Here is an 18,776-nt window from a genome sequence, read left to right as displayed (position 1 = left end):
TGTGGCCTGGATCTGATCCCTGGCCGAGGAACTCCATATGCTATGGAGCAGCCAAAAAAGAAAAAAGAAAGAAAAAAAAGGGGGGGGGATGAATTGTATGGTGAATCATAACTCAATTTTTCTAAAGTTAAAAAAAAAAGAGAGAAATGTGTCCCTTGATGCACAGAACGAGGTAACAGAAGGCTGAGTGGAGCCACTGGGAGGGAGGCAGAGGATCAGAAGGGCCCTTGTTGGAGCCACATTCCAGACCCAGAGGCCAGCAGTGGCAGAAGGAGGGACAAGGATGTCTCTTTCAGGAGTGCCCAAGCAAGGCAAGGGAGCCCATGTGCAACCTGGTCGTCTCAGGAGGGACAAAGGGGCCTCCCTTTGAAACCTCTCTGAGCCCACTCTGGCTGCCTGGAAGCCTCTATCCCATCAAAATGGAAAAAACAAAAACAAAAAAATCCAGGAGTTCCCTTCATGGTTCAGTGGTTCATGAACCCGACTAGGAACCATGAGCTGTGGTATAGGTCACAGATGTGGATTGATCTCGCATTGCTGTGGCTGTGATGTAGGCCTGCAGCTGTAGCTCTGATTTGACCCCTAGCCTGGGAATCTCCATATGCCATGATTGCGCACTAAAAAAAAAAAAAACAAAACCAAAACCCTCCAAAAAAAAACCAAACAAGCCAGCTGAGTCCCAAGATCAAAGCAGACTCCAAGGTCCCCCAGCAGGGGACAGGCAGTGGACAAAGGTAAAGAAACACAAGAGACTGGAAGGGCTACAGCACCGGGGGACTGCAAAGGCTGGCCACCCCTGCCCCAGCCAGAGGACAGAGAAGAGCAGGATGCCAGGGAGCTGGGCTTTATTTCCTTTAGGCTGGCAACAGGCACATGCTTAGAGGTGTGAACATCATACAATGGAACTTGTGAAGGGTATACAGAAGAACCAGGCATCCCCTGTGTCAGCTCCGCGACTAGGTCTCAAGGCTCTCCTCAGCTCCCCATGGTTGTGAAGCCTAAGCCCTGAGCCTGTCAGAGTCACAGCAGGAGTACCCACCCACCTGCCTGGCTCTCCCCTTGAACTCCTCTCAGGCTAAGGGGGGCATGGGGGCTGCTGTACAGGGATCCCTTGATTAACCCAACCAGCAGCAGAGAACTCAGCTCAGAGCAGTCACCACCAGGGACCCACACCTCAGTCAAGCCTGGCTCATAGGGCACTTCCTCTTACACGCAAAATCATGCTCGAGGGCAGCACCTAGTGGTGCGCAGCAGCAATGCCTGCTGAAACCCAGGACTCAACCTTCTGGTCCCATAAGCTCCCCAAGGCTCCACCCATCAGCAGGTCCCTAAACATGCCAGTGGAGGCAATCACGGCAGCACAGAGCTTGGGAGGGGGCCGGCGGGGGGGGATCAGGACATAAGTTCTGGGGCTCTCCAGGGAGAGGACGCTGGGAATGCAGGCCTCTAGGAATCACTTCGGGGGCCCAAGAAGTCCTGGCCTGAGGCAGCACTAGGGAAGGGAGTGAGATGGGGCAGCGCTGAAGACTAGGCAAGGGTAGGACCCTGGCTGATGGCTCTAGCGAGTCAGGGCTGTGCACTATCAAGGTGCTAGTGAGAAAGGGATGGTTCCATAGCCCACCAGTTGGCGGGACACTCCAGGGTGCCTGGCTCTTCACTCTCTTCCCTACCCCCAATGGAGACTCAGCTTTGCAGCTGTTTCCTTTACTGCATGTGGGCACCATGCCCCGCCACACGCTACCAAAACCACCCCCAGACCAACGTCTCCTTGAGGGCTAGATCATCCCTTCAGCTATGGCCCTGGTGCCCAGCCCTGGACTGGGGGCCCTGTGAGGGGCTGGGGATATGAAGATCCAGGCTCAGAGGCCACCTCACCACCAACCCTGGAGGAGGAGCTGGTGTGTCCCTGAAGCCCCTCAAATTCTGACCACTGTGGCGAGCCCCAGGCATTCACAGACCGTACCACCGCCCCCCCGCCCCAGCCCAACTCAGGCCTTGGACATAAACGATGCTTGGCCATGCACACGAGACAACTGTGTCCGCCATGGCCAATCCCCTCTTGGAGAGGCCAACCCCTTGAAAATTCCCAAAGTGATGCTGCCTTGGAAGTCCCTAGAGTTAATCCTGCAGGAGGGAGAAGCTGACCTGGGGGGGGACACAGGTGGTACAGAAAGGGTCCAGATCAGCAACATCCTCCCCGGGCAGAGCCAGGCCAAGACCCTGCCTTGGCTATTAATTCCTGGGACCATGGAGTCCATCCCAGCCCAGTGCTCCTCCTAGCTGGGCCTCCAGCCTGGGGGCCCTCCAGGGCCACACTAGAGTGACGGGGGCTTCACCCAGGCTGCAGGACACTGCCCCCCTGAGCAGCCCTAGCGGAGGCTGCACTCCCCACCCTGCAGCTTCTCCTGCTCCATGGCACGCACCAGATCCTGCACAAACCGCATCTCAGAGGCCACCTGCTTGGCCAGTGCCTCATAGCGGTTCTCGAGGCGGCTAAAGCGCCGCTTGAGCCCACTGGCCCCCAGCAGGGCACCCTTGGCCTCCTCCTGGGCCTGCCGCTGGAGCGCCTCGGTCTTGTGCAGCTCCTGGCGCAGCCGCCGCAGGTCCTGGCCGATGCTCTCATTCTCCTCACGGTACCAGGCCTCCTTCTCCTCATAGATAGCTGTCAGCGCCTCGATGTCCTCATGGAACAGGCGTCGGCTGTGCTCAAGCCCTCGAAGGCCCTCCTCGGCCGCCGCCACCTCCTCCAGCACCTTGGAGAAGCGCTCGAAGTTGATGTAGGTGTTGTTGGGGGGCATGCTGGAGTGCGATTTGATAGTGTACTCCTTGAGGCGGGCAGTCTTTAGGCGCCGGCGCTCAGGCTTCCGGCTGCTGTCCTCACGACGCACATTCCGCCGCCGGATCGCCTGCAGCGGGAGAGGAAGGGAATCAGACCAGGGTCTCAGAGGCAGTGTCCCCAGAGTCTTCTCTGGCCCTCCACTCGCTTTGGTAAATCAAATTTTATTAGTCCACAGCTATGCCCCTTCACATACATATGGTCCTGGCACTTTCTGGCTCTGATGGCCCAGGCGAGAATTGATGGCAGCCTATGGAGTGCCAGAGACCATAGCCAAAAACATTCACCCTCTGGCTCTTTCAGAAGGTTGCCAACCCTAACCCTGGCCTGGAGGTGACCCATCCTGGGAAGTTTCTGGGGACAGAGACCTGAAGGGAGCTATGGATGCCAGCTGGTGTTTCAGTGAGACGGCACCAACACACTGATGCACATCTGGGGCCCCGCACTGCCCAGGCCCACTCCCTGGGGACCCTCCCCCACGCTGAGGCTGATCACACCAGCCATGCCTATGTAGGGGCAGCCCCACCGCCTCACCTTGATCCAGGAATGCTCCAGGCTCTGAGCGATGGTCATTCTCCTCCTGGAAGAACCACCACCCCCAACGCTAGTTAGTTGCACGTTGGCCATATGCACTGCCCTCCCCAATGCAAAGAGCAGGAAGGAGTGGTCTAGGCTCTACCTTACTGCAGCCCTGGCTCTCAGCCCCACCTACGGCTAGCTAGCTCAAGTACTTGCCCCTGGGGACCCATCAAGTCCCTGAAGTCACCCTACAGCCCAGCAGCAAGTCCCTGAAATGACCATGAAAAGTAGAGACAAAATTAAGAGCTTCCACTCTGCTCAGCCAACCACGAAGAGCCAGTTGTAAAGAGCCTGGGGGTGGGGGGGTGGGGGTCTCCATGTTTTCTGAGGGATTCGGGTTTTGGTGGGATTTTTTGTCTGGTTTTTTTTTTTGGTTTTCAGGGCCGCACCTGCAGCATATGGAAATTCCCAGGCTAGGGGTTGAAGGAGAGCTACAGCTGCCAGCCTATGCCACAGCCATAGCAACACAGGATCCAAGTCTCGTTGGTGACCTACACCACAGCTCATGGCAACACCGGATTCCTGATCCATTGAGTGAGGCCACGGATCAAACCCGCATCCTCATGGATCCTAGCTGGATTTGTTTCCACTGCGCCACAATGGGAACTCCTTCTGAAGGCTTGTGTTAAGTGTTGAGACCTAATACTGGGGTCCCACAGCTCAGGCATGAATGTGGCTGATGGGAGCACATCTATGTGTATGAGAGCTCCATGCTAACAGTATTTTTAGTTTTATCCTAGGGAAAAAAAGGGCAAATAATAAATCTGGAATTTCTTTTTTTGGCCACACTCATAGCATATGAAAATTCCCAAGCCAGGGAGTTCCCGTCTTGGTCAGTGGTTAACAAAACCAACTAGGAACCATGAGGTTGCGGGTTCGATCCCTGGTCTCGCTCAGTGGATTAAGGATCCGGTGTTGCCATGGGCTGTGGTGTAGGTCACAGACTTGGCTCGGATCTGGCATTGTTGTGGCTCTGGTGTAGGCTGGTGGCAACAGCTCCGATTAGACTCCTAGCCTGGGAACCTCCACATGTCATGGGTGCAGCCCTAGAAAAGACAGAAAGACAAAAAAATTAAAAAATAAGAAAATTCCCAGGCCAGGGACTGAACTATACCATAGCAGCAACATGAGCCCCTGCAGTGACAATGGCAGATCCTTTATCTGCTGCACCACAAAGGAACTCTCAATAATCTGGAATTTTATATGAAGCTTCCTATCTTAAACATTAGCAACAAATTAAAAAAGCTTTGGGGTTCCCATTGTGGCTCAGCAGTAAGGATCCCAACTAGTATCCATGAGGATGCAGGTTCAATCCCCGGCCTCACTCAGTGGGTTAAGGATCTGGTGTGGCTGTGAGCTGTAGCGTAGGTCACCAACACGGCTCAGATCCCTTATTGCTGTGTCTGTGGCGTAGGCCGGCAGCTGCAGCTCCAATTCAACCCCTAACCTGGGAACCACCATATGCCACAGGTGCAGCCCTAAAAAAGACCAAAAAAAAAAAAAAAACCCTTCTTAAGACACAGCTTGTGAGTTCCCTGGTGGCCCAGTGGTTAAGGATCTGGCATTATCACTGCTGTGGCTTGGGTTCAATCCCTGACCCAGAAACTTTGCCACATGTGGTGAAAAAAAAAAGACAGATTTCAGAGTTCCTGTCGTGGCTCAGTGGTTAACAAATACAACTAGGAACCATGAGGTTGCGGGTTCAATCCCTGGCCTTGCGTAGTGGGCTAAGCATTTAGCATTGCCGTGAGCTGTGGTGTAGGTCGCAGATGTGGCTCAGATCTGGCACTGCTATGGCCCTGGCATAGGCTGGTGGCAACAGCTCCAATTAGACTCCTAGCCTGGGAATCTTCATATGCCGCGGCAGCGGCCCAAGAAATGGCAAAAAGACAAAAAAAGACAGGTTTTTAAGAGGGCCAACATATGCCTTCTATGTGCTATCCAGCCCAAAGCAGAAGTCACACTCAATTCGCAGTTACAGGGAGGTGGCAGTTTGGATTGACGTGTTACGTGTCACCTGTCCACAGCCAGTGCCCATTCTGGGGGACTTTCCTGGCCTTCCTTGCCCAGCCTTGTACCCTTACTTGGGGTCTTTGACAAGCAGCCGGCGGATGAAGTCCTTGGCCAGCTCACTGGTGTTGCTAAAGTACTCCTCATCAAAGTCATAGTTCACGGCAGAGATGTTGGTCAGGGTCTCCTGCTTGGTCTCACCCAAGAACGGGGATGCACCGCTCAAGCTGCAAGATGGACACATGGCTCAGTCGGGCCAGATGGCCCTGCAGACACCTCACATCCAGGCTTCCCAGGCCACCACCCAATTCCACCGTGCCTGGTATGGAGCCAGATGAGAAGGAAGGATGACACTGTTCCCTACAGCCATGCCTGGCCACCAACCAGGAGACAGTGAAAATCTACTGCCCAGCCACTGACAGGCCCTAAAAGGAGAGGGCAGAAGTCTCCACAGAAACTCAATGTATCTACAAAGACACACAGTCTTGAAGCACCTTCCCTGAAGCATTTGGCAGTTACAGGGAAGCAGCTAACTTTCCAGGGGAGTCCTGGTCAACACAGCGGCAGCACGCGATCACGGGGCACAGTCATGGATGATGGCACAGACGCTGCGTGTCTTTCTGACAAGCTGTGCTGAGGCCACAACACCACCATGGGGGTTCTGGGCATGTGACACTGTGACTTATGGTAAGAAACATATATTTAGTCTTAAATCCTGTCCTCAGGCACAGAAACCTTAAAGCCCTCGTAACTTCTTAAAACCCAAGGTAGGAACCTCTTTTGTTATAATACTTGGTCTTTTCTGTTTCTTGAAATAGCCCCAGAAAATAGAGCTGAAAGAATTATGTTTTGTTATTCACAACAGGCCCCTTCCAACCACACCTGAGTTGAGGTACCAATGAGGTGACTTTGGAAAGGCCCTAAGGAGGGGGCTGGTGGCCTGGGAACCAGCAATGGGATCAGAGGGAATCTTCATCATCACCCCTGACATCCAGGGAGGGGAGGGGCTGGAGGCTGTTAATTGGCAATGGCCTGTGATTTATTTTTTTTTTTTTTTTTTTTTTTTTTTTTTTTTTTTTTTTTTTTTGTCTTTTGTTGTTGTTGTTGCTATTTCTTGGGCCGCTCCCTCGGCATATGGAGGTTCCCAGGCTAGGGGTCCAATCGGAGCTGTAGCCACCGGCCTACGCCAGAGGCACAGCAACGCAGGATCCGAGCCGCGTCTGCAACCTACACCACAGCGCACGGCAACGCCGGATCGTTAACCCACTGAGCAAGGGCAGGGATCGAACCCGCAACCTCATGGTTCCTAGTCGGATTCGTTAACCACTGCGCCACGACGGGAACTCCAATGGCCTGTGATTTAATCAACTGTGCCAACGAGCGGCCAGCCTGTGGACAAGAGAGGCAATGCAGTCCTGGTACAAGACCTCACAGTTATTTCATACAAGGGTGGGGCTGGCAAACTCCTTCTGCAAAGGGGCAGATGGCCTTCTGAAATCTCTGGAACATACCTCTCTCTCCGGCACAAATTCATTCATTCACTCATGCATTCGTCCATCCACCCAGAGTTCATTAAGCACTGCAAGAGGTCAGAGCACTGGGGGTCCTGCATTCTGTTCTGCTCGCTGTCGCCATACAGAAGCCTCCCGACCCTCCTCCTGACCTAGTGGGGCCCCAAGACAGGCAGGAAGCACCAAGCAGGTACTTACAGGATGTAGGTGATGACGCCAATGCTCCTGGAGGAGAACACACAGAAGAAACCAGGATCAGCTCAGCTGCAGACACAGCACCCTGACCCTCAGAGTCCTAAGATGGCTGGGAGCCCAGAGCCCAAGGCTCTCAAGCCAGGTAGGTAGGAGGCCCGTCAGCCCCAAGGACCCTCCCCCTCCAGGGTCTACACAGCCCCCATTGAGTCCCTTGCTCTGTTCTGAGGTCTTAGGACTGGACACTGAAGTACTTCTAGCTACATCTTTCTGTCCAGGCTCCAAAATGGCTGGGGTCAGGGTGGGGAAGACAGAGCTCAAGGGCCCAATGGACCATGTGGCAGGTGTGGAGCCCTCTATGGGGCAGCTGCGGCCACGGGTGAGGCTAGAAAACTCTTTCTACAAAGGGGCAGATGGCAAGTATTTCAGGCTTTTTGGGCCACAAACGGTCTGGAGTCTATTTTTAAAAACTCTTCAAAACTGTCAGAACCATTCCTAGCTCGTGGGCCTGGGTAGTTTGCCAACCCGTTCTAAGCTGTCTATCCTTCTCCCACCCCACAGCTCCAGGACCAGGAGCTATACCCTAGCCTGCAGCTGTGACCTGGTAGCCCCTGGGGACAGGTGGGTGAGTCCCTGAGGAGAAGGGACATGGGCAGCCCTGGCCCTGCTGGCCACCACTCACCACATGTCTGCCTCCAGACCCAGGGGCTCATAGTTGACGATCTCAGGAGCTGCAGAGACAGGGAGAAAGGGTCAAGCCAGGCCCTGGGTGTATCTAATGGGGCGCCAGGGACACAGCCAAAGCAGGCAGCATAACTCACTCGAGTGCGAGCACAAGTGGGCAAGGCCAGCTCTAGGCCAGTAAAGTTGGGATGGTGACAGCACCAAGCAGAAGCCTTAAGCCCTCTGTGCCCAGCTTTGGGGACAGGAAGGGACCTGCCTCGCCCCATGCCAACTGGAAATCCTCCAGTGACCCCCAAGACCATACCAGGCCTTACCCACGAACTCTGGGGTGCCAAAAATGTTCTTGAACTCATTCCCTGCTTCAATCTTGTGGGCAATGCCAAAGTCGATGAGCTTGATCCGCGGGTTAGGCACATTCTTGTCCAGAAGCATGATATTCTCCGGCTGAGGGGAAGGCGGAAAGGCAGGGTGCTGGGCAGAGGGCTCTGCTGCTGCTGGCCCAGGCAGCCAACCCATCCCAGGGTGTGGGGTGTGGGCAGGCTGACCCCCAGACATCTGTCTCCTCCACGCCCTGGGCAGGGACATCCTACGCTAAGGAGAGGTGGACCTGCTCAGCCCCTATCCTCACCCGCTCCAGCCAGGTCAGTCCCTAGGTCTGTCCTGAAGGCCCAGTAGGCTCACCTTGAGGTCAAAGTGAGCAATGCGCTTGGAGTGCAGGTAGTGGACGCCGTCCAGGATCTGCTTGAGGAACTGAGTGGCCTCGTCCTCCGTCAGCGACTCCTTCTCTGCCAGGAAGTCGAAGAGCTCCCCACCTGAGACCAGCTCCAGGATGAGGACCACGTCGGTCTTGTTCTCAAAGATGTCATGGAGTGTGATGATATTGGGGTGTCGGATCTCCCGCAGGATGTTCACCTCCCGCTCGATCTCTTCCCGGCTGACCCCCCGCCGGCTGGATGACAGGCGGCGCTTCTTGATGAACTTGGCCGCATACTCCTTCCCGGTGCCTTTCTGCCGGCATTTCCGCACAATTGCAAACTGGCCGCTGTGGGAACAAAGTGGGGGGCGGGGGGGGTGGCAGTCGCTGAAAGGGACCCAGGACACTGCTTGGATGATGCAACCTTCTGGGGCAGCTCAGCTCAGCTCCTGGCACCACACACATGGCATGTCCCCACCACCTGGAGAAGGCACACCTCCGCCACGGGATGCCCACATGTGAGTGCAAAGCAGCACTCACCTGCCTGGCGTTTCTGCGGCAGTGAAAGAACAGAAATGGCTCCACATTTATCAAAAGGGAGCTGGACTCCATCATGGTAAGTCCAGTGGAATTTTACAGTCCTGACAAGAAAAACACCGTGAAGACCTGCTCAGGGAAAAAATCTGCAGAATAACATGAGGAATGAGAACTTTCTGCTTAAAAAAGAAAGGTATGGAGTTCCTGTTGTGGCGCAGTGGTTAACGAATCTGACTAGGAACCATGAGGTTGCAGGTTCCGTCCCTGCCCATTGCTTAGTGAGTTAAGGATCTGGCGTTGCCGTGAGCTGTGGTGTGGGTCACAGATGCGACTCAGATCCCGCGTTGCTGTGGCTCTGGTATAGGCTGGTGGCCACAGCTCCGATTGGACCCCTAGCCTGGGAGCCTCCATACGCTGTGGGAGTGGCCCAAGAAATGTCAAAAAAAAAGACAAAAAAAAGGTACATACTGTACCCACATATACAGGTATGTTTACATGTATATGTGCAGGAAAAAAGGTCTGAGGGACACATCCAAAGCTGTGAGCAACAGACATCTCTGAGGAGTGAGACTGAGGGCAGAGAACTCAGGTTTTTCACTTTTTATTTCCTATGACCTGACTTTTCACAGCATATCTCATGAAAAAGGCAGAGTTCAAAAGAGCTTCTTGTCCAGTAGGCTAAGTAAAAGAAGTACACACATTCTCAAGAAAGCAGTGAGAATGTGGAGAAACTGGAACCTTGGTGCGGGGCTAGTAGGAAAGCAAAATGGGGCAGCTGCAGTGGGAAAGAGTCTGATGGGTCCTTAAAAGGTGAAACCTGGAGTTACCATCAGACCCAGGAATTCCATTCCACAGAAACTTCTTCACAGTGTTCACAGCAGCGTGATTCACAGTAGCTAAAAGGTGGAAACAAAGCAAATGTCCATCCACAGATGATAGATAAACAAAATGGGGTCCATCCACACAGGGGAACATCACTTGGCCATAAAAAAGGAAAAAGCACAGACACTCAATGGAACTTGGGAACACGATGTTCTGTGAGAGGACACACAGTATGAGATTCCATTCATATGAAACACCCAGAATAGGCAAACCTACAGAGACAAAGAGTAGGTTAGTGGTTACCAGGGGCTAAGGAGAGGGTTGACTGCTAATGGGAACAGGGTTTCCTTTAGGGATGATAAAAACATTCTGATTTGTAGTGATGGTTGCAAAACTCTGTGAACATACCAAAGACTATTAAATTGTATACTTTAAATAAGCAGACTATATGGTATGTGATTTAGAGAGAGAAATTCTATTTACTGCACTCTAGGAAGCTGTCCAATGTCCAAATTCTTCTGCTATCTAGGAACTGAGTAAAACTTGCTTTCATTCAGGGGTTGATGGAAAGAGGCCAGAGGGTAAATATTTTAAACTTTATGGGCCATGTGTTCTCTGTCACAGTGCTTGTGTTTTTACAACCCTTTAAAAAAGTAAAAAACTGGAGTTCCCACTGTGGTGCCAGGAGCTGGGACGAGCTGTCCCAAAAGGATGCACTGTCTGAGTGGTGTCCTGGGTCACTGTGGCATCAGGGGTTCGGTCCCCAGCCCGGCACAGAGGGTTAAGGATCAGGTACTGCTATAGCCATGGCATAGGGCACAGCTACAGCTCAAATTCAATATGGCCCGGGAAGTTCCATGTGCTGCAGGTGTGCCATTTAAAAAATTTTTTTTAAAAACTAGGGAGTTCCTGTCATGGCTCAGAGGCTAACAAACCTGACTAGTATCCATGAGGACAAGGATTCCATCCCTGGCCTCGCTCAGTGGGTTAAAGGATCCAGTGTGGCCATGAGCTGTGGTGTAGGTTACAGATGCAGCTTGGATCTGGTGCTGCTGTGGCTCTGGCATAGGCCAGCAGCTGCAGCTTCTATTTGACCCGTAGCCTGGGAACTTTCATATGTTGCAGGTTTAGCCCCAAAAAGCAAAAAAAAAAAAGTAAAAAGCCATCCAATATTTGTGGGTGGGCCATACTGAAGTGAACTAGAACCAGATGTGGCCCACAGGTCTGGGTCACACACCCTGGCTTTAAAAGGTTATATGAACACACATATAAGTAGAAAGACTAATTCTAAGTCAGAAGGCATATGTTTCAGACAAGAAATTTCAACCAGGCACCACCAGGGGTCAAGGGAAAGGAGACTGGGTGACTAAGTGACATCTCGTGGAAATGGGGGAATGAATGTAGAGGAAGGAATGGCAGAGATGGGCCTTGGGGGACAGGATGGATCTCTGAAGTTGGTAACAGTATAGGGAAGAAAGGTCAGGCAGAATGAGAGACAGGTGAGAGAGGGGTGCCCTGTAACCCAGCAGGGCCCTCAGAACAGCCGAGGGACCCCACAGGGGTGCCATGACCACCTGTAGCAGGCAAGCTCCTAAGCTGCTGCCTTTATGAGTATTGAGGCATGAAGGTACTCACAGTGGGCCACTGTGGACATGCTCCACACACATTTGGCTAGGTTAAGTTCAAGGTGGGCAGGTGGGAAGTGCAAATTACTATTAGTCCAGGTAGGCTAATAATGATCCATATCCAAATACCCAGAACCTGTGGACATGTCATCTCATGTGGCAGAGGGAACTTTGCAGGAGGGATTAAATTAAAGCCCCTGAAATGAGGATGATCCTGGATAAGCGGGGCGGGGCAGGGGGTGGGGGAGACCAGAGTCGTCACAAGGATCCTTACAGGAGACAGAAGATGCTGTGCTGCTGGCTGTGAGGATGGAGGAAAGGGCCTCAAGCCAGGGATGCAGCACCTCTAGAAACTGGAAAAGGCAGGAACCCATTCTCCCCTGGAGCCTCCAGAGAAACCAACCCTACAGACCCACTTTGGACCCCTGACTGCCAAATCTTTATGATAATAAATAGGTGTTCATCTAAGCCACTAAATTGTGATAATTTGTTATAGCAGAAACAGGAAACTCAAACACTAACCTAAAAGCCAAGAACACAAGTCAGAGGAAAAATGTCTAGGGTCCCAGAAGAATCTTCACCCCCTACTCCTCAAATCCATTACAGTGGTCCCCTGGGTGAGCTGCACTCCTGCCCCCCTCCACATCTTAGCTAACACTCCCTGTCCCCATCTTTCTCTCTCCCCTCTGCCTACATCAACAAAGGAAATTCTTCCAGGCCCACCTCCCTGCCTTATGTCACCCCGAAGATAACATCAAATGCTGAGTGGTGACCATGTGCCAGGAACACTGGGCTAAGCACTGGATGTGTGGCCTAATTCTCAAATATAAGGATTTTTTTTTTTAACAAGTGCCCATACTTGTGGCATATGGAAGTTCCTGAGCCAGGGATCAAGCCACAGCCAAGTAGAAGCAACGCCATGTAGTTGTGTTGTGACCTACAAGAGAAGTCCTCAAATACAAGGATTTTTTTTTTCCCCTTTAGCTTTATTTCAAGCTGAACTAACAAATAAAGAAAAGTACTCTGCTGTATTATACAGGAAACTATATCTGTTCACTTGTGATGGAACACGATGGAGGATAATGTGAAAAAAAAATGTGTATGGATGTATAGCTAGGTCACTTTGCTGTGCAACAGAAAACTGACAGAACATTGTAAATCAACAACAACAACAAAAAACTCTTGGGAACAGGGACAAAGACCTATTATGTGCTGCATTGTGTCCCGCCAGATCCTAACCCCCAAGACCTCAAAACATTACTACACGGATTTAGGGCCTTTAAAGAGATAATTTATTAAAATGAGGTCACTGGAGTGGGTCCTAATCCAATATAACTGGTGTCCTTATAAGAAGAAATTAGGACCCAAACATGCACAGAAGAGAAACCATATCAGGACACAGGGAGAAGACATCTGCCTACAGGATAAGGAGAGAGATCTCAGAGGGAACCAGCGCTCCTGACACCTCATCTTGGACTCCTAGCCTCCAGCACTGGGAGAGAATCCCTCTCCCATGTTCAATCCTGCAGGTCGAAGGCACTTTGTTCCATAGCCCGAGCTGACTAATATAGATGCACACACCACTCCACGGCATGGAAGCCAGACTGGATATCCACACTGACCAGCCACAGATTAATTTATTTCCCAGGATCATTCAGGTGACTTTAATTGGGAGGAAAGAACCCTCCATAGAGGAGTTCCTATTATGGCTCAGTGGTTAACAAACCCGACTAGTAACCATGAGGACACAGGTTGGATACCTGGCCTCGCTCAGTGGGTTAAAGATCCAGCGTTGCCCTGTGCTGTGGTGCAGGCTGGCAGCTGCAGCTCCGATTTGATCCCTAGGCAGGGAACCTCCATATACCTCAGGCACAGCCCTAGAAAGACAAAAGACCAAAAAAAAAAAAAAAAACCCTCCATAGATACCCACACACCCATACAAAGAAACTCATTCCCAGTTTATTCACCCCATGACTCCTGGGACGAGAAAACTCGATCCTACTTTACTTGAGATCTGTGTCATCACAGTGATTCCCCAGGACAGTCAAGAATCAGACTTGGGAAAGATTCAGTTCTGCTCAAAACTGAATTCCAGGAGTTCCTGTCGTGGCTCAGTGGTTAACGAATCCAACTAGGAACCATGAGGTTGCAGGTTCGATTCCTGGCCTTGCTCAGTGGGTTAAGGAACCGGCATTGCTGAGAGCTATGGTGTAGGTTGCAGATGCGGCTTGGATCCCGCGTTGCTGTGGCTCTAGCGTAGGCCAGCGGCTACAGCTCCAATTCCACCCCTAGCCTGGGAACCTCCATACACCATGGGAGCGGCCCAAGAAATGGCAAAAAGACAAAAAGACAAAAAACAAAAAACAAAAAACAAAACAAAACTGAATTCCAGTTGGATCCTGGCTCTGGAACCCAGAGCCTCTCAAGGTGGCCAACGTCAGAGGTGTCAAATGAACATCTCAAAGAAACTGGTGTTTGGGGCAGAAAGTTAACACACTCTTTACAATATGTGGGGCTAATCTCTGTTTGGACATCTGATAATGGGCCCGTTATCACGGTGGGTGGGTAGAAACCAACACCCATCTGTGATGCCAGCACACTTGGGCATTGTCTCCAGGTGTGAATCCTACCTGGCCACGTACTCTGTAAGACCCTGGGCAAGCCGCTTCCTGCTCTCAGCCTGTTTCTTTACCCATAATACAGAGATAATAATAGGTCCTGCCTGGTAGGGCCTTTCGCAGATAAATGGAAGTATAACAAAAAATAGCCCAGGACACAGACATACAGAGTTATATAAATTGCAATAGCAACAACAACAACAAAAGACAAAAAAAAAAAAAAAAAAAGACAGAGTTATATAAATTGCAGCATAGTATGCACAATGTTCTGTGACGTTAATCCTTCACCTCATGTGTCTCTAAGAATGTTTCAGATCATTACATAGGATAATGCTGTCCAAGATGGCAGCCCATTGGTCGCAGGAAAGCTGTCAAGCCCAATGGAAATGATATTTTCTATGAGAGTTCATGACACACCAGATTTCAAAGGCTTCACATCAAAAAAGGCTATAAACTAGAGTTCCCGTCATGGCTCAGTGGTTAACGAATCCGACTAGGAACCATGAGGTTGCGGGTTCGGTCCCCGGCCTTGCTCAGTGGGTTAAAGGATCCGGCGTTGCCATGAGCTGTGGCGTAGGTCGCAGATGCGGCTTGGATCCCGCGTTGCTGTGGCTGTGGTGTAGGCCAGCGGCTACAGCTCCAGTTCGACCCCTAGCCTGGGAACCTCCATATGCCGCGGGAGCAGCCCTAGAAAAGGCAAAAAGACAAAAAAAAATAAAAAAAATAAAAAGGCTATAAACTACTTCATTAATAATTTTTTACGAGCGTTCCCTGGTGGTCTAGTGGTTAGGAGTTGGCACTTTCACCACTGTAGCCCAGGTTCAATCCCTGGTCTGGGAACTTAAATCTCACATCAAGCCATTGCATGCCACAGTCCCCGTCCCCCAAAACAGTAATAATAAAAAATAATAAGAGTAATAGTAATTTTTTACAATGATCACGAGCAAAATGATAATAGTTTCATCTATTGGGTGAAAAAATACATATTATTAAAATTATTAAAACTGATACAGCTACTAAAAAATTTCAATAAACTTCCTACATGGTTTGCACTGTATGAGTTACCTGGCTCTTTTTATTTATTTATATATTTGGCCTCACCCACAGCATGTGGAAGTTTCCTGGCCAGGGATAAAACCCACCCTGAAGTTGCAACCTGTGCCACAGCTGGGGCAATGCCAAATCCCTAACCCATTGCACCACAAGGGAACTTCCATGCCTGACTCTTTTTAATGGCTGCATGATATTCTATCCATGAGGCAATGGTGCTGTGACAGCCACTGAAGAGGCTTCCCATCTTTTGCTCACATAAAATCCTTACAGAAACTCTCTCCCTATTCCTAGATCCTTAGTCCCATGTATGTAGTTTTACCACAGAATGAATTCCTGGGAGTGGAATCAGTGCATTAAAGGGAACAGACAGATTTTTGCTGACCTTCGCCAAACTACTCTCAGCAGAAGGTCCTAATACATTTTTAACAACAGACTGTGATATTTCTTTGGGGGTGGGGGAACAGCCTGCATTCTCTACCATCCTCACAGAGAAAATTCCTAAAAGGACTTCAGTATCCCAAATGAGCCCCATATACACTCCCAGCAAAGGCCTAATGAATAGCTCAGTTATTTACATTCCCTTCTGGTGACATCATGGGGCCAGCCAAGGCAGATCCAGGAGGGCCAGCCAGCAACAAACTCACCAAATAAGGTTTGAGGCTCTACGGTAAAAAGGATGGGGCCTGGCAGGTCTGAGGCGGAGGAGGGGAACTCCCAGGGGACGTTCCATGGCCCAGCAAGGCAGGAAATCAGCTGCCTGGCTAGACTGGGAAAACGCCGATCTTTCCCACAAGAATGCTAACAATTGGCAAGGGTGTGGGCCCAGACAGAAGGCCTTCCCTGGAAATGTATGACTGCCCAGGAGATTCAATTGCCTTCCACAACAGACAATTAAAGAGAGAGAAAGACCTTTACCAACAAAACCTGCAAACACCTACTGCTCCCACATCATATGCTAGGCACTCTATTTAATGTGCCACTGGTGCTCAGTTGTTTCTCCACAAAGGAAATGCAGAGGATGTCAGAGCAAGAATCCCAGGCTGGGGCTGTCTGACTCCAAAGCCCAAACTCATTCCACAGCACAAGATACTAATTCATTCCTTCTTGGAGAGGTGGATGAAGGGCAAGAAAGGAGACACTCCCAGAAAACCCCGTAGCGCCTGTCTCCCCTCCCCGGAGCCCTATCAGAGAGGACTGCTCACCTGCCCAGCTCCTCCCCCATCTCATAGTGGTCTTCCACATTTTCCTGCCTGAATGTGGACATGGTGGCTGGTCTTCCTTCCACTCCAACACCAGTCCAATCACAGTGGCCCAGGGACAGGACTTTAGACAGTTCTTTAGCTATGACCCTGGAGGAGACAGGGAAGTAGGAAAGGAGTGAGATGCCAGCTGTTACTTCTGGGTCAATGGAGTGACCTGCTCCCCCAAAATAGGTTTCACATCACACCACACTGAAATTCCACACTCCTTGTAGAAGGCACTTGTACTTGGTGAGTGGGGTACTTTCATGTGTCATCTCATTTAAATACCACACCACTCAGTGTTTGCCTCACTGTGCCACCTTCACCCCATAACTCCTACCAGACACATACGTCTGGTTCCCCAAACAGTGCCCCAGTCTTTCTCTGCCTCTCCCTCCTAGGCTTCTCCCAACTTGCTCATCCAGAGCCCCACACACTCCTGCAAGTTCCACCACACTCTTCACAGCCCCAAACCCTGGGCTCCCTGACTGCCTGCCAAACTTCCAGCACACTCCCAACCCCTGCCAGTCAGCGACCTCAACCCCTCTTCCCTACCCACTACCCCTATGTGCCTTCCCCTCCTCCGCAGGTCTCTTAAGACCCTCTGCAGAGGCTTCCTCACCTCATCTCATGCTCTCCCCAAACCTGAATCCCCCAGAAGTTGGACTAGGGTCTCCAAGTTTCTGCAAGGCCCGGACCTACTCTTGCCTCCCCTTGACCTCCACCGTCCTAGCAAAATTAACTTCTTCCTCCTCACAGGCACCTCTCCAGGTTTCAAAAGCCCCCAACCCCAGTCTCCGTATCCCAAACAGGGCCCCCGCAAAGGGTCACATCTGAGTCTCCTTCATCGTCTTTCGCCCCCAACTTTCTCACAAGTTCCAAGGCTGCCTTCATTGACGGCTCGAAGGTCTCCCCAACCCCTAATGTCCCTGCTCCGGCGTCCCAGAGACCGCCACACCCCTCACAGGCCCCGGCCCAGCTCCTCCTGCTTGGTCATCCCGAGAGTTCCCAAACGTTCCCCCTCAAGTCCCTCACGAGCCTCGGACCGAGCCCACTTCATACCCTACTCAGCCCCGCGCCGCAGAACCGCTCCTCAGCAGCGCCCGCCGCCACAGCTTCCTCCGGCCCCGCCGCCTTGGCCGCCGCGACACGCCAACCCGTGTGACGTCACCGCGTCCGACAGAGCCCGCCCCCAAGAGGCGGAACCCTCCGCCCATTGGTCACTGCGCCCGCCGCTCGTAACGGCCCGTCCCCCGCCGTCTGCCAGGCCCAGCCCGCGGGCGTCCGGCCCGCCTCTTAAGAATGCTGTCTCGCCTCTGGCACTGACTCCCCTTCCCGCAGCTGACAGGCTGTAACGAACGCCGCTCAAGCTTACGGAAGCCGACCTTCCGACTTCCGGCCCGTGGGCCGCCCCGCGGGTTCCCCTCAGATCTGCCCCAGGTCCTGAAGCTGGGAATGCCTCAAGTCCTTGCTCCTTCCTGCCTTTCTTGGGGATGAGATACGCGAACCCAGGGCCTATCTCCAGGGCATGACAGCTCCTGCGGTGGACCCTAGAGCTGCTGTAGTCCGAGTGGCAGTTTTCTCCTCTGTAAAATACTACCCATATTCCAAATACATAAAAATGTAAACTAGGAGGTAGGTCAGTTGTTTCCGTTAATGCTTGAGAATTGTTTTATGACTTTTCGGCTCAAGAGACACGCTAACAACACTGATTTAGCTTTAAGGCATACTAATCAACAAACTGAGGAGGTAAAATACTTATTTTCCCCATTCTAGGTGGGGAAACACACCCGAAGAGGTTGTTATTCATCCTGAGTCACACAGCCATTAAAAGCATAGCTGAGTTTTTTTATGCTGAACCACCTCAGACGCACAGAGACCCTGACGTTTGGTCTTTGAGGACCACCCACCTCCAACCTTAAGCAATTCTCTCTTCACTCCAACACAACTTGCTTTCTCAATTCAAACTTTCTTTTTGCTGTTTCTTGGGCTGCTCCCGCGGCACATGGAGGTTCCCAGACTAGGGGTCGAATCGGAGCTGTAGCCGCCAGCCTACGCCAGAGCCACGGCAACACGGGATCAGGGCCGGGTCTGCAACCTGCACCACAGCTCACGGCAACGCAGGTTCCTTAACCCACTGAGCAAGGCCAGGGATCGAAGCAGCAACCTCATGGTTCCTAGTCGGATTCAACCACTGCGCTACGACGGGAACTCCTCAAACGTTTCTTTAGGTCTTGACAGGAGCTGTTCCTCCTGGAAGTCGCCTTCTTCCACTCTTTACTCCTAAGCACACTTCAGTTTACAGTTGAAGCAGCAGCTTCTCTCACATCGTTTCCTCCATTACCTGTTAGTCTGGTACCTTTGTGACCATTGT

At 51.7% G+C, this 18,776-nt stretch overlaps 1 protein-coding gene across 2 annotated transcripts; it reads right to left on the bottom strand.

Moving 5' to 3' along the window:
* Positions 1-828: 828 nt before the first annotated feature.
* Positions 829-17,524, bottom strand: DAPK3 (death associated protein kinase 3). 2 transcript variants are annotated; one of them, XM_021084109.2, is made up of 9 exons: positions 17,465-17,524; positions 16,364-16,510; positions 8,494-8,854; positions 8,127-8,256; positions 7,811-7,859; positions 7,135-7,161; positions 5,500-5,652; positions 3,371-3,416; positions 829-2,906 (listed from the first exon to the last, which is right to left on the bottom strand). In XM_021084109.2, exons 2-9 carry the CDS (start codon positions 16,423-16,425, stop codon positions 2,370-2,372), a joined length of 1,365 nt encoding a protein of 454 aa, XP_020939768.2. In that variant the 5' UTR covers positions 16,426-16,510; positions 17,465-17,524; the 3' UTR covers positions 829-2,369. The 2 variants fall into 2 exon arrangements, with proteins under 2 accessions (XP_020939768.2, XP_084869367.1); XM_085013241.1 differs by lacking the exons at positions 7,135-7,161; positions 7,811-7,859; positions 8,127-8,256; ... (1 more) ...; positions 16,364-16,510; positions 17,465-17,524 and adding an exon at positions 6,779-6,836 and having other exon boundaries at positions 5,500-6,457.
* Positions 17,525-18,776: the final 1,252 nt, after the last annotated feature.

Source organism: Sus scrofa, chromosome 2 (genome assembly GCF_054392235.1).
Source record: "Sus scrofa isolate SSC_HxYL_T2T_F1_AM1 chromosome 2, Sscrofa_HxYL_maternal_Yorkshire_Landrace_v2.0, whole genome shotgun sequence".
NCBI classification, from domain to species: domain Eukaryota; kingdom Metazoa; phylum Chordata; class Mammalia; order Artiodactyla; family Suidae; genus Sus; species Sus scrofa.
Note: the sequence above shows the minus strand (reverse complement) of the source record. Positions and strands in the feature narration are given on the sequence as shown.